This window comes from Salmo salar, chromosome 20, assembly GCF_965601325.2.
Source record: "Salmo salar chromosome 20, fSalSal1, whole genome shotgun sequence".
NCBI classification, from domain to species: domain Eukaryota; kingdom Metazoa; phylum Chordata; class Actinopteri; order Salmoniformes; family Salmonidae; genus Salmo; species Salmo salar.
The window spans coordinates 27,475,702-27,493,702 of record NC_138310.1 but is presented as its reverse complement, the minus strand read 5'-3'; the positions used below and the strand labels follow the sequence as shown (position 1 = coordinate 27,493,702).

Sequence of the window (18,001 nt, the reverse complement as noted above, 5' to 3'; positions counted from 1 at the left end):
CCTACTTCCCAGCCTTCTCGTTCGGTCTGTGTTTACCGCAAAAGCCTCAAACAACTTTCTAAAGACTGTTGACATCTATTGGAAGCCTTAGGAAGTGCAAAATGAACCCTAACTCACTGTGTGTTAGAAAGGCAAGGACTTGAAAAAACTACAGGCACCAGATTTTAATTTCTTGGTTGTATTCTTCTCAGGTTTTTGCCTGCCATATGAGTTCTGTTATACTCACAGACATCATTCAAACAGTTTTGGAAACTTTAGACTGTTTTCTATCCAAATCTACTAATAATTTGCAAATATTTGACTCTGGGCCCGAGTATTAGGCCGTTTACTCTGGGCACGCTTTTCATCCAAAAGTGAAAATACTGCCCCCTAGCCCAAACAGGTTAAATAATTTAAAGGCAATGCTACCAAATACTAATTGAGTGTATGTGGATGTATAGGGGGGATGTGTTCTACTGAGATGGGCTGGGGTCTCTAAGACCCTGATAAATTACAGATGAATAGATCCCACAGATTTGATTGATAGAGTTCCCATAACATGAAGCCATGAGATTCATTTGAACTGTGGAGAATATAATATTGTATGTTTGTGAGCCTAGTGAGATGTAGGTAAGTAATATGTGACAACAGAGTATAAGGCCTAGATCCAATCAGATCAAGCGTTAACTGACGATAGCCCACACTTTCATAGTGGATGTTCTGGCATTGTTGAAGGAGCTGTCAAATCGGTGAGCAGCTGCTCTTGCAATAATTGTCACGAAGCCACACCCGCCCCACTCGCGTTATAAATAATAGGCTATATAGAAATAATTATTCTCAAATGTAAAAATCATGAAACTAAATAATGAGGGTTTCTATCATCCTAGTGGAGGTGTAGATTACATCTCACATTCCACTGTTCTGATTTGTAAACAAGGCTGCATGGGGTTTCTGATAATACCACTCCTTGCAACCAATGGCAACCGCTATGCAGATGTTGGCCAAAGCGGATCTGATTGATTAAAGCCCTAAGTGTGTGAGTGCAGTGAGAGTCCCAGCCTCTTCCGCTCAGCTACTCCCCTGCATTACCAGGCCAAGTCCCTGCAGGTAGGACTGACCTTGTTTATAAAGGACCCAAAATAAGAACCACAGAATATCAACCACAACACATGTTGCCTTGTTACACTGTAATAATGCCATGGTACTAACACTAAGAGAGAACGCAAAGATATTGATTTAATTTTTGTTGTCACTCTTTCTGTGACTGCATTTCATCCCCACCACGCAATCTCTCAATTATATCTCAATGTTCCCTCCTTTTTTCTCCCTTCCCCCTCTTCCCAGGTGCCATTCACCTGCAGTTCCACTCCAGTGAGAACCACTATGTGTGGAGGAAGGTAATCTCCACCGTGCACAACATCATCGTGGGCAAGCTGTGGATTGACCAGGTGTGTCTACTAACTACTTCATGGGGTCTACTTAGTCCCTCAGTGTGTTAGAGGTGTCCGTGTCTTTATCTGTGTAATGTAATCCAGGCCACTGGAATGAGTGTTGTGTAGAGGCAGAGTTCAATCAGAACAGAACAGCACATGAATAAGCCTGCCTGTGGTCTCTAGAGGTTTCTTCCCCTTTCATCTCTCTGACATGACCCAATTACAGTCTGTAACTGTCTGTCTGTAACTGTCTGTCACTGTCTGTCTGTCTGTCTGTCTGTCTGTCTGTCTGTCTGTCTGTCTGTCTGTCTGTCTGTCTGTCTGTCTGTCTGTCTGTCTGTCTGTCTGTCTGTCTGTCTGTCTGTCTGTCTGTCTGTCTGACTACTCTATACCAGAGTTTCCCAAACTCTGTCCTGGGCCCCCGCTGGATGCACGTTTTGGTGTTTGCCATAGCACTACACAGCTGATTCAAATCATCCAGGCTTGTTGATGAGTTATTTGAATCAGCTGTATAGTGCTAGGGCAAAAACCCATACCAGTCCCTCACTGGAGGAGAAGGGCGACGGGGGCCAGGGAATAAACTCTATCATATGGTAGAATATGGCACACTCACAAACAGCTTCTCATTATCAGTCCCTATAGCACAACTTAGAGTCAATTATATAGAGCTTCATACTACAATCCAATGATATCACTGAGGCTGACTGAATGTACAGACCATAGAATCAGGAATTAGAGTACTAGAATGGACATGAACCTTTTTGATGGAATAAAGGTCAGCCATTTTGGTCAGGGAGATGGGCAACCATGGTTTCCCAGTCCTGTGATAAGATATTGTGTAAAATAATGAATTTGAAGAATGTATCTTCACTGTGTTTGTTAGCGAGCTAGCTCCCATTCAAACAATCCAATAAATCCACAGCCATACACTGGCTGAAATCCGTTGGTGATAGGACTTAGACAAGTACTGACATTGTATCATACAATAGCACAATTGAAACATTTATGTGTATAAAACCTGTATAAACTTGATTTACAATTATATATTATTTTAGATTGACAATAATTCTATAACACAATTTCTGAGATCACATGCATTACTTTTATTTTCCTGCATTAGTAAAGTCAGGATTATGCCTCTACTGCCATTCATTCCAATTAGACTGGTTTGGATTTCTCCCTGACCAATATGGCTCCCATTTAATAAGATCTCTATGGTACAGACACTGTTCTGATGCAGCTGTGGAATGTTGAGATGTTAGTGGTTCTTTCTCTCCTTCTGAACTCTGATGATGATTCATCAGTTGTTTCTGTATGCAATATGCATGATTGCTATTGATGCTTACCAGCAATTCTCTCTACTCTCCATTCCTCCTCTTTTGTTCTGTCTTCCATCCCATTCTGCCCTCGCTTCTCCCTCTTTCTCTATCCCTCCCACTGTCAATGGGTAGTCAGGGGACATTGAGATAGTCAACCACAGGACCAAGGAGACGTGCCAGCTCAAGTTCTCCCCCTACAGCTATTTCTCCAGGGATGTCCCACGCAAGGTACATGTTACCACCATCACCCACCATCACAGTCCTGGCTGAAACCTGACCATGGCATGATGAGCTCGTTGGCTCAGCTGTCACATTGTTGTGTGCTGCCCCCTGCTGGATAGTACAAGCAAATGTATCATTTTTGAATGGACTATTCTTTCATAATAGTTGTTTATGATAAACTATAGAGGTATATTGTATTATTTTCTACATAAGGGTTGATACATTTCCTCACCCCCCCTCTCCTCTATCTGTGTGTGTGTGTGTGTGTGTGTGTGTGTGTGTGTGTTGTCCAGGTGACAGGGGTGGTGTCAGACAGTGGAGGGCAGGCCCACTACATCCTGTCTGGCACGTGGGACGATAAGATCGAGAGCTCCAAGATCGTCCAGAGCAGCAAAGGGGGCAGCGGCTCCGAGGGCAAGCAGAAGACTGTCTACCAGACCCTGTCCCCCAAACTACTGTGGAAGAAATACCCTCTCCCGTAAGCACTGCCCAGCACAACAGTTTATACAGTAACACAGAATACGCACTAAGCCTATGATGCACCTTACACAAAAACACTGACTTGTAAAGAATACTACATTACAGAGCTACTCCCCCACTTCCTCCCTATTCCTGTTCTCTCTCTCTCCCTCCGTCAGGGATAACGCTGAGAACATGTACTTCTTCTCCTCGCTGGCGCTGACGTTGAATGAGCCGGAGGATGGGGTGGGGCTGACGGACAGCCGGCTGAGACCGGACCAGAGGCTGATGGAGGCAGGGAGATGGGACGAGGCCAACTCTGAGAAACAGAGATTAGAGGAGAAACAGAGAGCTGTGAGGAGGAGGAGAGAGGCAGAGGCCACAGACGCACTGGACAACGGTAAGACACACAGAGGAAGTGGGCAGGGTGGAGAGAAAGGTAAAGGGAGAGTTGATAAAGAAAAAGACTGATAGAAAGGGGCTGGGTGGAGAAGTGGGGAGAGGGGACTCTTCAGACAATCAGGAAGTAGGGCTGGATTGATTGAGGAATTTCTATAAAGGTATTTTTTCAGTCACATAACTTTGAATCATTCCTCCAGGTCCCCTGGCCTTTATGTAAATGATTATGACAAGAACAGTATTATCTGGAGTGAGCCACGCGGCAAATGGAGGGGTAATGACAGATCAAGTAGAGGAAAAGAACAGATTAGGATTGAAGTGAGGAGCTACTGGAGGCTACTAGGGGGAGATTGTAGAGATAGGACACAACAGACTCTTCTAATCCTGGTAACATTGTTAAAGTCCAACACTGTGTAGCACTGTGACCTATTGTAGGCTGTATTTGATGTACCCATGACACGTCTCTCTTTTCCTCCCTCTGTTGGTGGTCAGAGTGTGATTATGATGACTCTGGTGAGTGGGGGTGGCCTTGGGTCCCCCTGTTGTGCATCACCCTCCCCCACCCCCATATTTTTTGTGCTGACCCTCCCCTTTGTGGTGGAAAAAGTACCCAATTGTCATCCTTAAGTAAAAGTAAAGATACACTATATATACAAAGTATGTGGACACCCCTTCCAATTTGTGGATTTGGCTATTTCAGCCACACCGTTGCTGACAGGTGTATAAAATAGAGCACACAGCCATGCAATCTCCATAGACAAACACTGGCAGTAGAATGACCTTACTGAAGAGCTCAGTGACTTTCAACATGGCACTGTCATAGGATGGCACCTTTCAAACAAGTCAATTCGTCAAATTTCTGCCCTGCTAGAGCTGTCCCGGTCAACTGTAAGTGCTGTTATTGGGATGTGAAAAAGTCTAGGTGCAACAACGACTCAGCCGCGAAGTTGTAGGTCACACAAGCTCACGGAACGGGACATGTGAGTGCTAAAGTGCGTAGTGCGTAACAATCATCTGTCCTCGGTTGCAACACGCACTACTGAGTTCCAAACTGCCTCTGTAAGCAATGTCAGCACAAGAACTGTTCGTTGGGAGCTTAATGAAATGGGTTTCCATGGCTAAGCAGCCGCACACAAGCTTAAGCTCACCATGCACAATGCCAAGCATCGGCTGGAGTGGTGTAAAGCTTGCCGCCATTGGACTCTGGAGCAGTGGAAATGCGTTTTCTGGAGTGATGAATCATGCTTCACCATCTGGCAGTCCGACGGACAAAACTGGGTTTGGCGGATACCAGGAGAATGCTACCTGTCCCAATGCATAGTGCCACCTGTAAAGTTTGGTGGAGGAGGAATATTGGTCTCGGGCTATTTTTCATGGTTCGGGCTAGGCCCCTTAGTTCCAGTGAGGGGAGATCTTAACGCTACAGCATACAATGACATTCTAGACGATTCTGTGGAAGGCTCTTTCCTGTTTCAGCATGACAGTGCCCCCATGCACAAAGCGAGGTCATACAGAAATGGTTTGTCGATCGGTGTGGAAGAACTTGACTGGCCTGCACAGTGCCCTTACCTTAACCCCATGAAACACCTCTGGGATGAATTTGAACGCCGACTGCGAGCCAGGCCTAATCGCCCAACATCAGTGCCCGACCTCACTAATGCTCTTGGGGCTGAATGGAAGCAAGTCTCTGCCACAATGTTCCAACATCTAGTGGAAAGCCTTCCCAGAAGAGTGGAGGCTGTTATAGCAGTAAAGGGGGTAACAACTCTATATTAATGATTTTGGAATGAGATGTTCATCGAGCAAGTGTCCACATACTTTTATTAGTGTACCTTAATAGAAAATGACTCAAGTAAAAGTGAATGTCACCCAGTAATATACTACTTGAGTAAAAGTCTAATAGTATCTGGTTTAAAATGTATTTCAGTATAGCGGTGGGAAAAAGTACTCAATTTTCATAAATGAGTAAAAGTAAAAGCTAGACATCAAATTCCTTATTTTCAGCAAACTAGATGGCACGATTGTGTTTAGTCCACCAGGTCAGAGGCAGTAGGGATGACAACGCGTTATATTGATAGGTGTGTGAATTGGACCATATTGCTGTCCTGCCTGAGCATTCTAAATGTAATAAGTATTTTCGGGCATCAGGGAAAATGTATGGGAGTAAAAAAGTACATATTTTCTTTAGGAATGTAGTGGAGTAAAAGTTGTCAAATATAAATAGTAAAGTACAGATCCCCCAAAAAAAACTTAAGTAGTACTTCAAAGTGTTTTTTACTTAGTTACTTTATGCCACTGCTTTGTGGTTATGACAGAGTTCCAGGTTGTCTTTTTGCAGTCACGCTGCACATCTCAGATGAAATCAAATCTAATGTATTTATAAAGCCCTTTTTACATCAGCAGATGTCAGAAAGCGCTTATAAAGAAACCCAGCCTAAAACACCAAACAGCAAGCAATGCAGATGTAGAAGCACAGTTGCGAGGAAAAACTCCCTAGAAAGGCAGGAACCTAGGAAGAAACCTACAGAGGAACCAGGCTCTGAGGGGTGGCCAGTCCTCTTCTGGCTGTGCGTAGGGGAGATTATAAGAGTACATGGCCATTAAGACCAGGTTGTTGTTCAAGATGTTCAAACGTTCATAGATGACCAGCAGGGTCAAATAATAATAATAATAATAATAATAAGTGGTTGTAGAGGGTGCACCAGGTCAGTATCTAAGGAGTAAATGTTAGTTGGCTTTTCATAGCCAAGCATTCAGAGGTCAAGACAGCAGGTGCGGTAGGCTGAACGATTGAAACTGGAGTAGCAGCAGAACCAGGTGGACTGGGGACAGCCAGGAGTCATCAGGCCAGGTAGTCCTGAGGCATGGTCCAAGGGCTCCGGTCCTCCAGGGGGAGGGAGGGAGGGGGAATTAGAGGGAGCATACTTAAATTCACACAGGACACCAGATAAAACAGGAGAATTACACTAGATATAACAGACTGACCCTATCCCCCCCGGCACATAAACTGTTGCAGCAAAGATACTGGAGGCTGAGACAATTGGGGTCGGGGGACACTGTGGCCCCATCTGACGATACCCCCGGACAGGGCCAACCAGGCAGGATATAACCCCACACCACTGGAGAGATATCAACAGACCACCAACTCACTACCCTGAGACAAGATCTCCTCTATTATACGAGCCCGAGGGGGCACAAAACCAGACAGGAAGATCATGTCTGTGACTCAACCCACTCAACCCACCCCTCCTAGGGACGGCATGGAAGAGCACTAGTACCGTAATTTACGGACTATTAAGCGCACCTGAATATAAGCCGCAGCCACTGAATTAAAAAAATATATATATTATTTTGAACATAAATAAGCCGCACATGTCTATAAGCCGCAGGTGCCTACCGGTACATTGAAACAAATTAACTTTACACAGGCTTTAACGAAACACGGCTTGTAACAAAAAATAAATAGGCTTTAACGAAACACGGCTTGTAACAAAAAATAAAAAATTAGCAGTAAGCTTTAGTTGTCTTTTTGCACTGAGTCAATTCCTCACGCTGCTGTTTCCAACGTCTAATCATCGACTCATTAAGACCAAGCTCCCGTGCAGCAGCTCTATTTCCTTTTCCAACAGCCAGATCAATCGCCTTCAACTTGAAAGCTGCATCATATGCATTTCTCCGTGTCTTTGCCATGATGAGGGTGACAAAATGACTACCGTAATCAGAATGATGGGAAGTTTGAGAGCGCTCGATTTAATCTAAACAGTAAACTAAAAAGTTGCTTGACCTAAACCCGTTCGGCAATTTCATTGGTCTAATGAAAGCTTCATGCCGCCCAAAAACTGAGCACGTCACAGAATGTGTTTTTTTGGAGAAAAAAAATTGAAAGCGGGAAAAATCCATATATTAGCCGCGTCATTGTTTAAGCCGCGAGGTTCAAAGCGTGGGAAAAACGTTGCGGCTTATAGTCCGGAATTTACGGTAAGCCAGTGACTCAGCCCCCGTAGTAGGGTCAGAGGCAGAGAATCCCAGTGGCGAGAGGGGAGGCGGCCAGGCAGAGACAGCAAGGGCAGTTCGTCGCTCCAGTCTTGTGACCGTAGCGTACGTGTAGGTACAGTTGAAGTCAGAAGTTTACATACACTTAGGTTGGCGTCATTAACACTCGTTTTTCAACCACTCCACAAATTTCTTGTTAACAAACCATAGTTTTGGTAAGTCGGTTAGGACATCTACTTTGTGCATGACACAAGTCATTTTTCCAACAATTGTTTACAGACAGATTATTTCACTTATAATTCACTGCATCACAATTCCAGTGGGTCAGATGTTTACATACAGTAAGCTGACTGTGCCTTTAAAAAGCGTGGAAAATTCCAGAAAATGATGTCATGGCTTTAGAAGCTTCTGATAGGCTAATTGACATCATTTGAGTAAATTGGAGGTGTACCTGTGGATGTATTTCAAGGCCTACCTTCAAACTCAGTGCCTCTTTGCTTGACATCATGGGAAAATCAAAAGAAATCAGCCAAGGCCTCAGAAAAAAATTGTAGACCTCCACAAGTCTGGTTCATCCTTGGGAGCAATTTCCAAATGCCTGAAGGTACCACGTTCATCTGTACAAACAATAGTATGCAGGTATAAACACTATGGGATCACGCAGCCGTCATACCACTCAGGAAGGAGACGCATTCTGTCTCCTAGAGATGAATGTACTTTGGTGCGAAAAGTGCAAATCAATCCCAGAACAACAGCAAAGGACATTGTGAAGATGCTGGAGGAAACGGGTACAAAGTATCTGTATCCACAGTAAAACGAGTCCTTTATTGACATAACCTGAAAGGCTGCTCAGCAAGGAAGAAGCCACTGCTCCAAAACCGCCATAAAAAGCCAGACTACGGTTTGCAACTGCACATGGGGACAAAGATCATACTTTTTGGAGAAATGTTCTCTGGTCTGATGAAACAAAAACAGAACTGTTTGGCCATAATGACCATCGTTATGTTTGGAGGAAAAATGGGGACGCTTGCAAGCCGAAGAACACCATCCCAACCATGAAGCCCGGGGGTGGCAGCATCATGTTGTGGGGGTGCTTTGCTGCAGGAGGGACTGGTGCACTTCACAAAATAGATGGCATCAGGAGGAATTGAAAATGATGTGGATATATTGAAGCAACATCTCAAGACATCAGTCAGGAAGTTAAAGCTTGGTCGCAAATGGGTCTTCCAAATGGACAATGACCCCAAGCATACTTACAAAGTTGTGGAAAATTGGCTTAAAGACAACAAAGTCAAGGTATTGGAGTGGCCATCACAAAGCCCTGACCTCAATCTTATAGAGAATTTGTGGGCAAAAGTGAAAAAGCGTGTGCGAGCAAGGAGGCCTACAAACTTGACTCAGTTACACCAGCTCTGTCAGGAGGAATGGGCCAAAATTCACCCAATTTATTGTGGGAAGCTTGTGAAAGGCTACCAGAAACATTTGACCCAAGTTAAACAATTTAAAGGCAGTGCTACCAAATACTAATTGAGTGTATTTGTAAACTTCTGACTCACTGGGAATGTGATGAAACAAACAAAAGCTGAAATAAATCATTCTCTCTACTATTATTCTGACATTTCACATTCTTAAAATAAAGTGGTGATCCTAACTGACCTAAAACTGAATTTGTACTTGGATTAAATGTCAGGAATTTGGCTAAAGTGTATGTTAACCTCCCTGGGCAAGGTGGGACGTTTTTGATTCCACAACCAGTGGAATCGCGTGGCGCGAAATACAAATACCTGAAAAATGCTATAACTTAAATTTCTCAAACATATGACTATTTTACACCATTTTAAAGACAAGACTCTCGTTAATCTAACCACATTGTCCGATTTCAAAAAGGCTTTACAGCGAAAGCAAAACATTGTCAGGAGAGTACCCTGCCAAAAATAATCACACAGCCATTTTCAAAGCAAGCATATATGTCACAAAAACCAAAACCACAGCTAAATGCAGCACTAACCTTTGATGATCTTCATCAGATGACACTCCTAGGACATTATGTTATACAATACATGCATGTTTTGTTCAATCAAGTTCATATTTATATCAAAAAACAGCTTTTTACATTAGCATGTGATGTTCAGAACTAGCATACTTCCGGTGAATTTACTAAATTACTCACGATTAACGTTCACAAAATACAGAACAATTATTTAAAGAATTATAGATACAGAACTCCTTTATGCAATCGCGGTGTCAGATTTTAAAATAGCTTTTCGGCGAAAGCACATTTTGCAATATTCTGAGTACATAGCCCGGCCATCACGGCTAGCTAATTTGACACCGACCAAGTTTGGCCCTCACCAAACTCAGATTTACTATAAGAAAAATTGGATTACCTTTGCTGTTCTTCGTCAGAATGCACTCCCAGGACTTCTACTTCAACAACAAATGTTGTTTTGGTTCCAAAAATACCTCCGTTTTTTTCGTGCGTTCAGGTCAGTATCCGAAGGGTGACGCGCGAGCGCATTTCGTGACAAAAAAAATCAAAATATTCCATTAACGTACTTCGAAGCATGTCAAATGCTGTTTAAAATCAATTTCTCTGCTATTTTTCTCGTAAAATAGCGAGAATATTCCAACTGGGCGACGTTGTATTCATTCAAAGGCTGAAAGAAAAAAATAGAGAATTCTCATGAACGCGCTTCTCAGTGTCACTGTTCCCAGGCTGACCACTCACAAACAGAACTGCTGTACTTCGCCCAGAGACTGCAGACACCCCATTACACTTTCTGGCGCCTTCTGAGAGCCAATGGAAGCCTTAGAAAATGTCACATTACAGCAGAGATGCTGTATTTTCGATAGAGATGCAACAGAAGGAGAACAAATTGTCAGACAGGGCACTTCCTGTATGGAATCTTCTCAGGTTTTGCCTGCCATATGAGTTCTGTTATACTCACAGACACCATTCAAACAGTTTTAGAAACTTCAGGGTGTTTTCTATCCAAATCTACTAATTATATGCATATTCTCGTTTCTGGGCAAGAGTAGTAACCAGTTTAAATCGGGTACGTTTTTTTATCCGGCCGTGCAAATACTGCCCCCTAGCCCCAACAGGTTTTAACTTCCGACTTCAACTGTATGTATGGCAGGACCAAATCGGAGAGATCGGTAGGAGCAAGTCCATGTAATGCTTTGTAGGTTAGCAGTAAAAACCTTGAAATCAGCCCTAGCATTAACAGGAAGCCAGTGTAGCGAGGTTAGCACTGGAGTAATATGATCAAATGTTGGGGTTCTAGTCAAGATTCTAGCAGCCATTTTTAGCACTAACTGAAGTTTTAGTGCTTTATCCGGGTAGCTGGAGAGTAGAGCATTGCAGTAGTCTAATCTAGAAGTGACAAAAGCATGGATTAGCTCTTCTGCATTTTTGCACAAAAAGCTTCAGAATTTTGCAATGTTACGAAGATGGAAAAAAGCTGATAATCATGACTGCAATAAAGATGACCTGGAAGGCGTCCTTTGTATGGGGTCTGCATGCTGACTGCTTCTCCCTTGTACCCACTGGTCCAGACTATGACCCGGTCCTGCCGCCATATGCCCTTTTCATTCAGACTTGACTTGGCCCTACTATGCCTGTACTATTTCAGAGCCAGAGAAACAGACATAGAGGTGTCTAATGTGTGGGAGTGACAGTAAACCATACAGAATAACTCCCTGAGCCCTTCATTTGAGTGACGCTTGTGTCTCTTCCCCAGGTCGAGAGTATGATGGGTTCCAGCCACAGTGGTTCCACAAGAGGAAGAACGACATCACTGGGGAGACAACCTTTGTGTACAAGGGTGGATACTGGGAGGCTAAGGACAGTCAGGACTGGAGTACGTGCTCTGAAATCTTCTAAGCCTAGACCAGACCCATCCTATTCCATCACTGGACTCACCCAGGCCCAGGAGACTGCTCCACCACTGGCCCTGGAGGAAGAGGTGTCTGGGTCTGGATGTGGACCTCTGTGTGCATGAGAATGTGAATGTCTCACACACTCACAACACAGTGTACCTCCCCTTGTACACACAGAGGTCATATTTTTTACAGAGTCAAGGGAGAAAAGGGGCCTTTTCTAGATCCTTCCTGACCTAACACTGAGCTGTGTGGGGGTGTGTGAGAGAGATGGGAGATTGAATACCATAGAAAAGGGGCCCCATAGAGACTTCCAAAAGAATCAAGTGCTCCACACACGCTACCCACAATGCACCTTTCCTCTGCTCAGCACATCTGTTTCTAGGGGTTTTAGTGATTGAACAGCAACCCATCTAAATCAGTTCTCCTCTCCTCCACTGTATACTGGGATGAGATGAAGTCCATCCTGTCTAACGGACGGACAGACAGAGAGACAAAAAGAACGCTTCAGAAGTTTATAGAAAGACTGTGTGTGATGTATGTATGTATGTATGTATGTGTGTGTATATATATATATATATATACAGTACCAGTCAAAAGTTTCGAGACACCTACTCATTCAAGGGTTTTGCTTTATTTTTACTATTTTCTACATTGTAAAATAATAGTGAAGACATCAAAACTATGAAATAACACATATGGAATCATGTAGTAAGCAAAAAAGTGTTAAACAAAATCAAAATATATATTTGAGATTCTTCAAAGTAGCCACCCTTTGCCTTGATGACAGCTTTGCACACTCTTGGCATTCTCTCAACCAGCTTCACCTGGAATGCTTTTCCAACAGTCTTGAAGGAGTTCCCACATATGCTGAGCATTTGTTGGCTGCTTTTCCTTCACTCTGCGGTCCAACTCTTCTCAAACCATCTCAATTGGGTTGAGGTCGGATGCCAGGTCATCTGATGCATCACTCTCCTTGGTCAAATAGCCCTTACACAGCCTGGAGGTGTGTTGTCCTTTTGAAAAACAAATGATAGTCCCACTAAGCGCAAACCAGATGGGATGGCGTATCGCTGTAGAATGCTGTGGTAGCCGTGCTGGTTAACTTCTATGGGCTACGTGGGACGCCAGGGCGGCAAATTCAAAAACAATAAAATGTCATAATTCAACTTTCTCAAACATACAACTATTTTACACCATTTTAAAGATACACTTCTCCTTGATGTAAACACATTGTCTGATTTCAAAAAGGCTTTACAGCGAAAGCAAACCATTAGATTATGTTAGGAGAGTACATAGACAAAAATAATCACACAGCCATTTTCCAAGCAAGGACATGTGTCAATAAAACCCAAAACACAGCTAAATTAAGCACTAACCTTTGACGATCTTCATCAGATGACACTCCTAGGACATTGTTACACAATACATGTATGTTTTGTTCGATGAAGTTCATATTTCTATCCAAAAACAGAATTTTACATTGGCGTGTGATGTTCAGAAAATGGATTCCCACCAAAACCTCCGGTGAATGTGCACATCAATTTACAAAAATACTCATCATAAACGTTGACAAAATATATAAGAATTATTTAAAGAATTATAGATAGACTACTCCTGGATGCAACCGCTGTGTCAGATTTTAAAATAGCTTTACGGAGAAAGCACATTTTTCAATATTCTGAGTACATAGCTCAGCCATCACAGCAAGCTATACAGACACCCGCCAAGTTCGGGGCCACCTAAACTCAGAATTAGTATTAGAAATATTCTCTTACCTTTGCTGATCTTCGTCAGAATGCACTCCCAGGACTGCTACTTCCACAAGAAATGTTGTTTTTGTTCGAAATAATCCATATTTATGTCCAAATACCTCCGTTTTGTTTGTGCGTTCAGAGCACTATCCAAAAGCATAACGCGCGAGCGCGGTACCAGAGACAAAAAGTCAAAATGTTCCATTACAGTACTTAGAAGCATGTCAAACGCTGTAAAATCAATCTTTATGGTATTTTTAACATAAAATTGCGATAATATTCCAACCGGACAATAGCGTATTCATTCAAGGAGAAAAAGAAGGAACAGCGCCCTCGCGGGACCGAGCATATCCAATCCCTTTGTTGCCAGGCAGACCACTCGGTAACTGAGCTCCTATACTCTGCCCAGTGACAGGAGAATGCTGAAACAACTTTCGGAAGGCTTTTGACAGCCAATGGAAGCCTTAGGAAGTGCAACGTAACCCCACAGATACTGTAGTTTCGAAAGGGACTAGAAAGAAGAACTACAATTCTCAGATCCCCCACTTCCTGGTTGACTTTTTCTCAGGTTTTTGCCTGCCATATGAGTTCTGTTATACTCACAGACACCATTCAAACAGTTTTAGAAACTTTAGGGTGTTTTCTATCCAAATCTACTAATAATATGCATATTCTAGTTTCTGGGCCAGAGTAGTAACCTGTTTAAATTGGGTACATTTTTCATCCGGCCGTGAAAATACTGCCCCCTAGCCCAGACAGGTTAAGTGTGCCTTGAATTCTAAATAAATGACAGTGTCACCAGCAAATCACCCCCACGCCATCACACCTCCTCATCCATGCTTTACAGTGGGAACCACACATGCGGAGATCATCCGTTCACCTACTCTGCGTCTCACAAAGACACAGCGGTTGGAATCAAAAATTGCAAATTTGTACTCATCAGACCAATGGACAGATCTAATGTCCATTGCTCGTGTTTCTTGGTCCAAGCAAGTCTCTTCTTGGTATCCTTTAGTAGTGGTTTCTTTACAACAATTCAACCATGAAGGCCTGATTCACTCAGTCTCCTCTGAACAGTTGATGTTGAGATGTGTCTGTTACTTGAACTCTGAAGCATTTATTTGGGTTGCAATCTGAGGTGCAGTTAACTCAAATTAATTTATCCTCTGCAGCAGAGGTAACTCTGGGTCTTCCTTTCCTGTGGCGGTCCTCATGAGAGCCAGTTTCATCATAGCGCTTGAGGGTTTTTGCGGCTGCACTTGAAGAAACTTTCAAAGTTCTTGAAATTTTCCCGGATTTATTTATTAAAATTGTACCTTTTATTTAACTAGGCAAGTCAGTTAAGAACAAATTCTTATTTTCAATGACGGCCTAGGAACACTGGGTTAACTGCCTTGTTCAGGGGCAGAACGACAGATTTGTACCTTGTCACCTCGGCGATTCAAACTTGCAACCTTTCGGTTACAAGTCCAACGCTCTAACCACTAGGCTACGCTGCTGCCCCGATTGATTGACCTTCATGTCTTAAAGTAATGATGGACTGTCGTTTCTCTTTTCTTATTTGATCTTGCCAAAATATGAACTTGGAATTTTACCAAATAGGGCTATCTTCTGTATACCACCCCTACCTTGTCACAACACAACTGATTGGCTCAAACGCATTAAGAAGGAAAGAAATTCCATAAATTAACTTTTAACAAGGCACACCTGTTAATGTAAATGCATTCCAGGTGACTACCTCATAAAGCTGGTTGAAAGAATGCCAAGATTGTGCAAAGCTGTCATCAAGGCAAAGGGTGGCTACTTTGAAGAATCTGAAATATATCATATATTTGGAATTGTTTAACACTTTTTTGTTTACTACATGACTCCATATGTGTTATTTCATAGTTGATGTCTAAACTATTATTCTAGTATGTAGAAAATAGTACAAATAAAGAAAAACCCTTGAATGAGTAGATGTGTCAACTTTTGACTGGTAGTTTGTGTGTATGTATATATATATATATATTTCTCTTTCTTTTTAGGAACTCAGTCAGGGTCTCAATTTACTAATGAGAGAAATAATAGTAGAATACACCAGGTGCAATTTCAAAATGTGTTTGTGCATCAGCAGTTTTTAACTTTTTATGTCAGTCACTGACAGTCACTCAATTAGCCGTGTCAGCTAACAATTTTAGATTGGTAGCTAGTCTAGCCAGCTAGCCAGCTAATCGTGGTCGAATACTGACCGGGCACACAAGGCATTTGCCCAGGGGCCCTGACTTCCAGGGGGCCCCCATTTGATTTTGTTAGTCATTCTCACTCAGACATCATATTAACATGGCATTCAAACTGAAAAGATTTCTCTCCACCCCATGGCAAAATGGGTAGAATTGCTGGAAATGTGTTGTAAAACTGCAACATTTTCTCTCTGCCCCATGGAAAATGTGTAGAATTGCAGGAAATTTACTTTAAAATGAACATTTGTCTCTACACCGTTAAGTGGGGGATAGGGCTGGGCGATATCGAAATAATTAGATTCATTAGAATGTATGTTTTTGCGCAATATTCCAAATGCCTGTATCACAAGAATATTTTTGGATTTTATGAGCGTTTATGTCCGCTTGTTCTCATGTCTTTCTGGTCTCGTCTCCTTCACTCCTGTGCTGTGTGCACCTCCCCATTTACACCAGAGATCTGGATATAATGACGAAATGCTCATGTCTCCGCCCTGACAATGGGAGTCGTTTTCGCAAAGGCAGGAAGGCAGGCGACAAGCTTAGGTCAAAAATAAAGCCATAGAACCGCATTGTTTTTTGGAGGACCGATTTTGGCGAGAGCGAAAACTCTCGCTTCGCCTCTTCCTCTCTGTTTATACACACACACACACACCAAGCCCCCCCCCCCCCCCGTTAACCTTTCTAACGATACCCTTTTTATGTCTCGAATATTCAAATTGAGCGCCGAGCAAACACTACTAAAACGGGAGTATCAATGAACACAGATTCTGGAAAATGAATGCTCAGTTTGTCGTGCGTGGCGTTGCGGTATCACCTTCCACTAGTAGTATTTTAGCCAAAGACTGTTATACTAGCTGTCTAGTCTATGCTTATTACACATTTATAAAAAACAAAACGCAATTATATAAGGAATGGGCAACTCGTTTTCATTCTGGGAAATAAGGTAGGCCACTTGGGTTCAACAAAGTGGACAGGCTAGCATGCTGTTCAAACAGAAGGGTGTGCTCATAACAGTTCAACTGTTCAGCCTTGTTAGCTAGCAAATAGATCCAAGTTTGCTAAACTTAAAATATTAAGATTAGCTGGCTACTCACTAGCACGTGCTTCTGAGACCTGTGTAAGTTTTCGATAATGCCTGCTACAAGAAGTTAGTCATTATTAGTGGATGTGCATTATGCATGGTTCTGGTTACATTTGTAACGAAAATGCCATTTTCATAGACAGACTTGAAAGCCAAATAAGTGATTATTGCAAAAAAAACTGATTTAAACTATTTTGATAAAATAATTAAATTATTAGTGGGTTTTATAGTTGTGAAAGACTTATTTTTAACCTGGGTATAATATCACAAGCCCTGAATTAATTTGATTATTACTGACTGTTTGAAATGCAGTGTATTTGACGCAACCAAATCTCGCTTATGGCCCCCAAAAGGATGGACATTTATTTTGACCCCTATTTTATTCATTGGTATTGAGACTCCAAAGCTTGAATTAGTTCTCCATCTATGTCTGTCTGCCTGGTAAACAATTTAAGTGCACTCTGTTCTTTTCTCCATTGCAGGAGGAGCCAGGTTTAGACCTACATATAACCAGGTTTAGACCTACAGTGCCTTGAAAAAGTATTTGCCCCTTTAAATTTTCTCTACTTTTGCATATTTTTGATACAGAATGTAATCAGATCTTCATCCAAAACCTATTATTAGATAAAGGGAACCTGAGTGAACAGATAACACAACAATTACATACTTATTTCATTAAACAAAGTTATGCAACATCCAATTTCCCTGTGTGAAAAAGTAATTGCCCCCTTACACTCAATAACTGGTTGTGCCACCTTTAGCTGCAATGACTGCAACCAAACGCTTCCTGTAGTTGTTCATCAGTCTCTCATGTCACTGTGGAGGAGTTTTGGCCCATCCTTAAAGGGAGAACTGCTGTAACTCAGTGACATTTGTGGGTTTTCAAGCATGAACTGCCACAACATCCAAAAAGTTCTACTTTTGAATCATCTGCCCATAGTACATTCTGCCCATAGTACATTCTTTGAAGATTCCTGATGATCAGGTGCTTTTTGGCACGACATATGTCCCATTATGCCTGGCGAAAACCAAACACTGCATTCCACAGCAAGAACCTCATACCAATGGTCAAGCATGGTGGTGGTAGTGTGATGGTTTGGGGATGCTTTGCTGCCTCAGGACCTGATCGACTTGCCTTAATAGAAAAAAAAACATGAATTCTGCTCTGTATCTGAGAATTCTACAGAAGAATGTCATGCAGCAAGACAATGAATGATCCAAAAGACAAATCAAATCTACATGAAAATAACTCAAATAT

General features: G+C 42.4%; 1 protein-coding gene across 3 annotated transcripts in view; it reads left to right on the top strand.

Moving 5' to 3' along the window:
- The window catches only part of LOC106580333 (oxysterol-binding protein 2), a 94,754-nt gene extending 77,318 nt beyond the window's left edge, over positions 1-17,436 (top strand). For all 3 annotated transcript variants that reach the window (XM_014161235.3, XM_014161237.3, XM_045703158.2), the window contains 5 exons: positions 1,324-1,427; positions 2,864-2,959; positions 3,247-3,431; positions 3,592-3,812; positions 11,548-17,436. In XM_014161235.3, the coding sequence (XP_014016710.2) occupies positions 1,324-1,427; positions 2,864-2,959; positions 3,247-3,431; positions 3,592-3,812; positions 11,548-11,690 (749 nt within the window). In that variant the 3' untranslated portion in view covers positions 11,691-17,436. The remainder of the gene's footprint in view (positions 1-1,323; positions 1,428-2,863; positions 2,960-3,246; positions 3,432-3,591; positions 3,813-11,547) is intronic.
- The last annotated feature ends 565 nt before the right edge of the window (positions 17,437-18,001 follow it).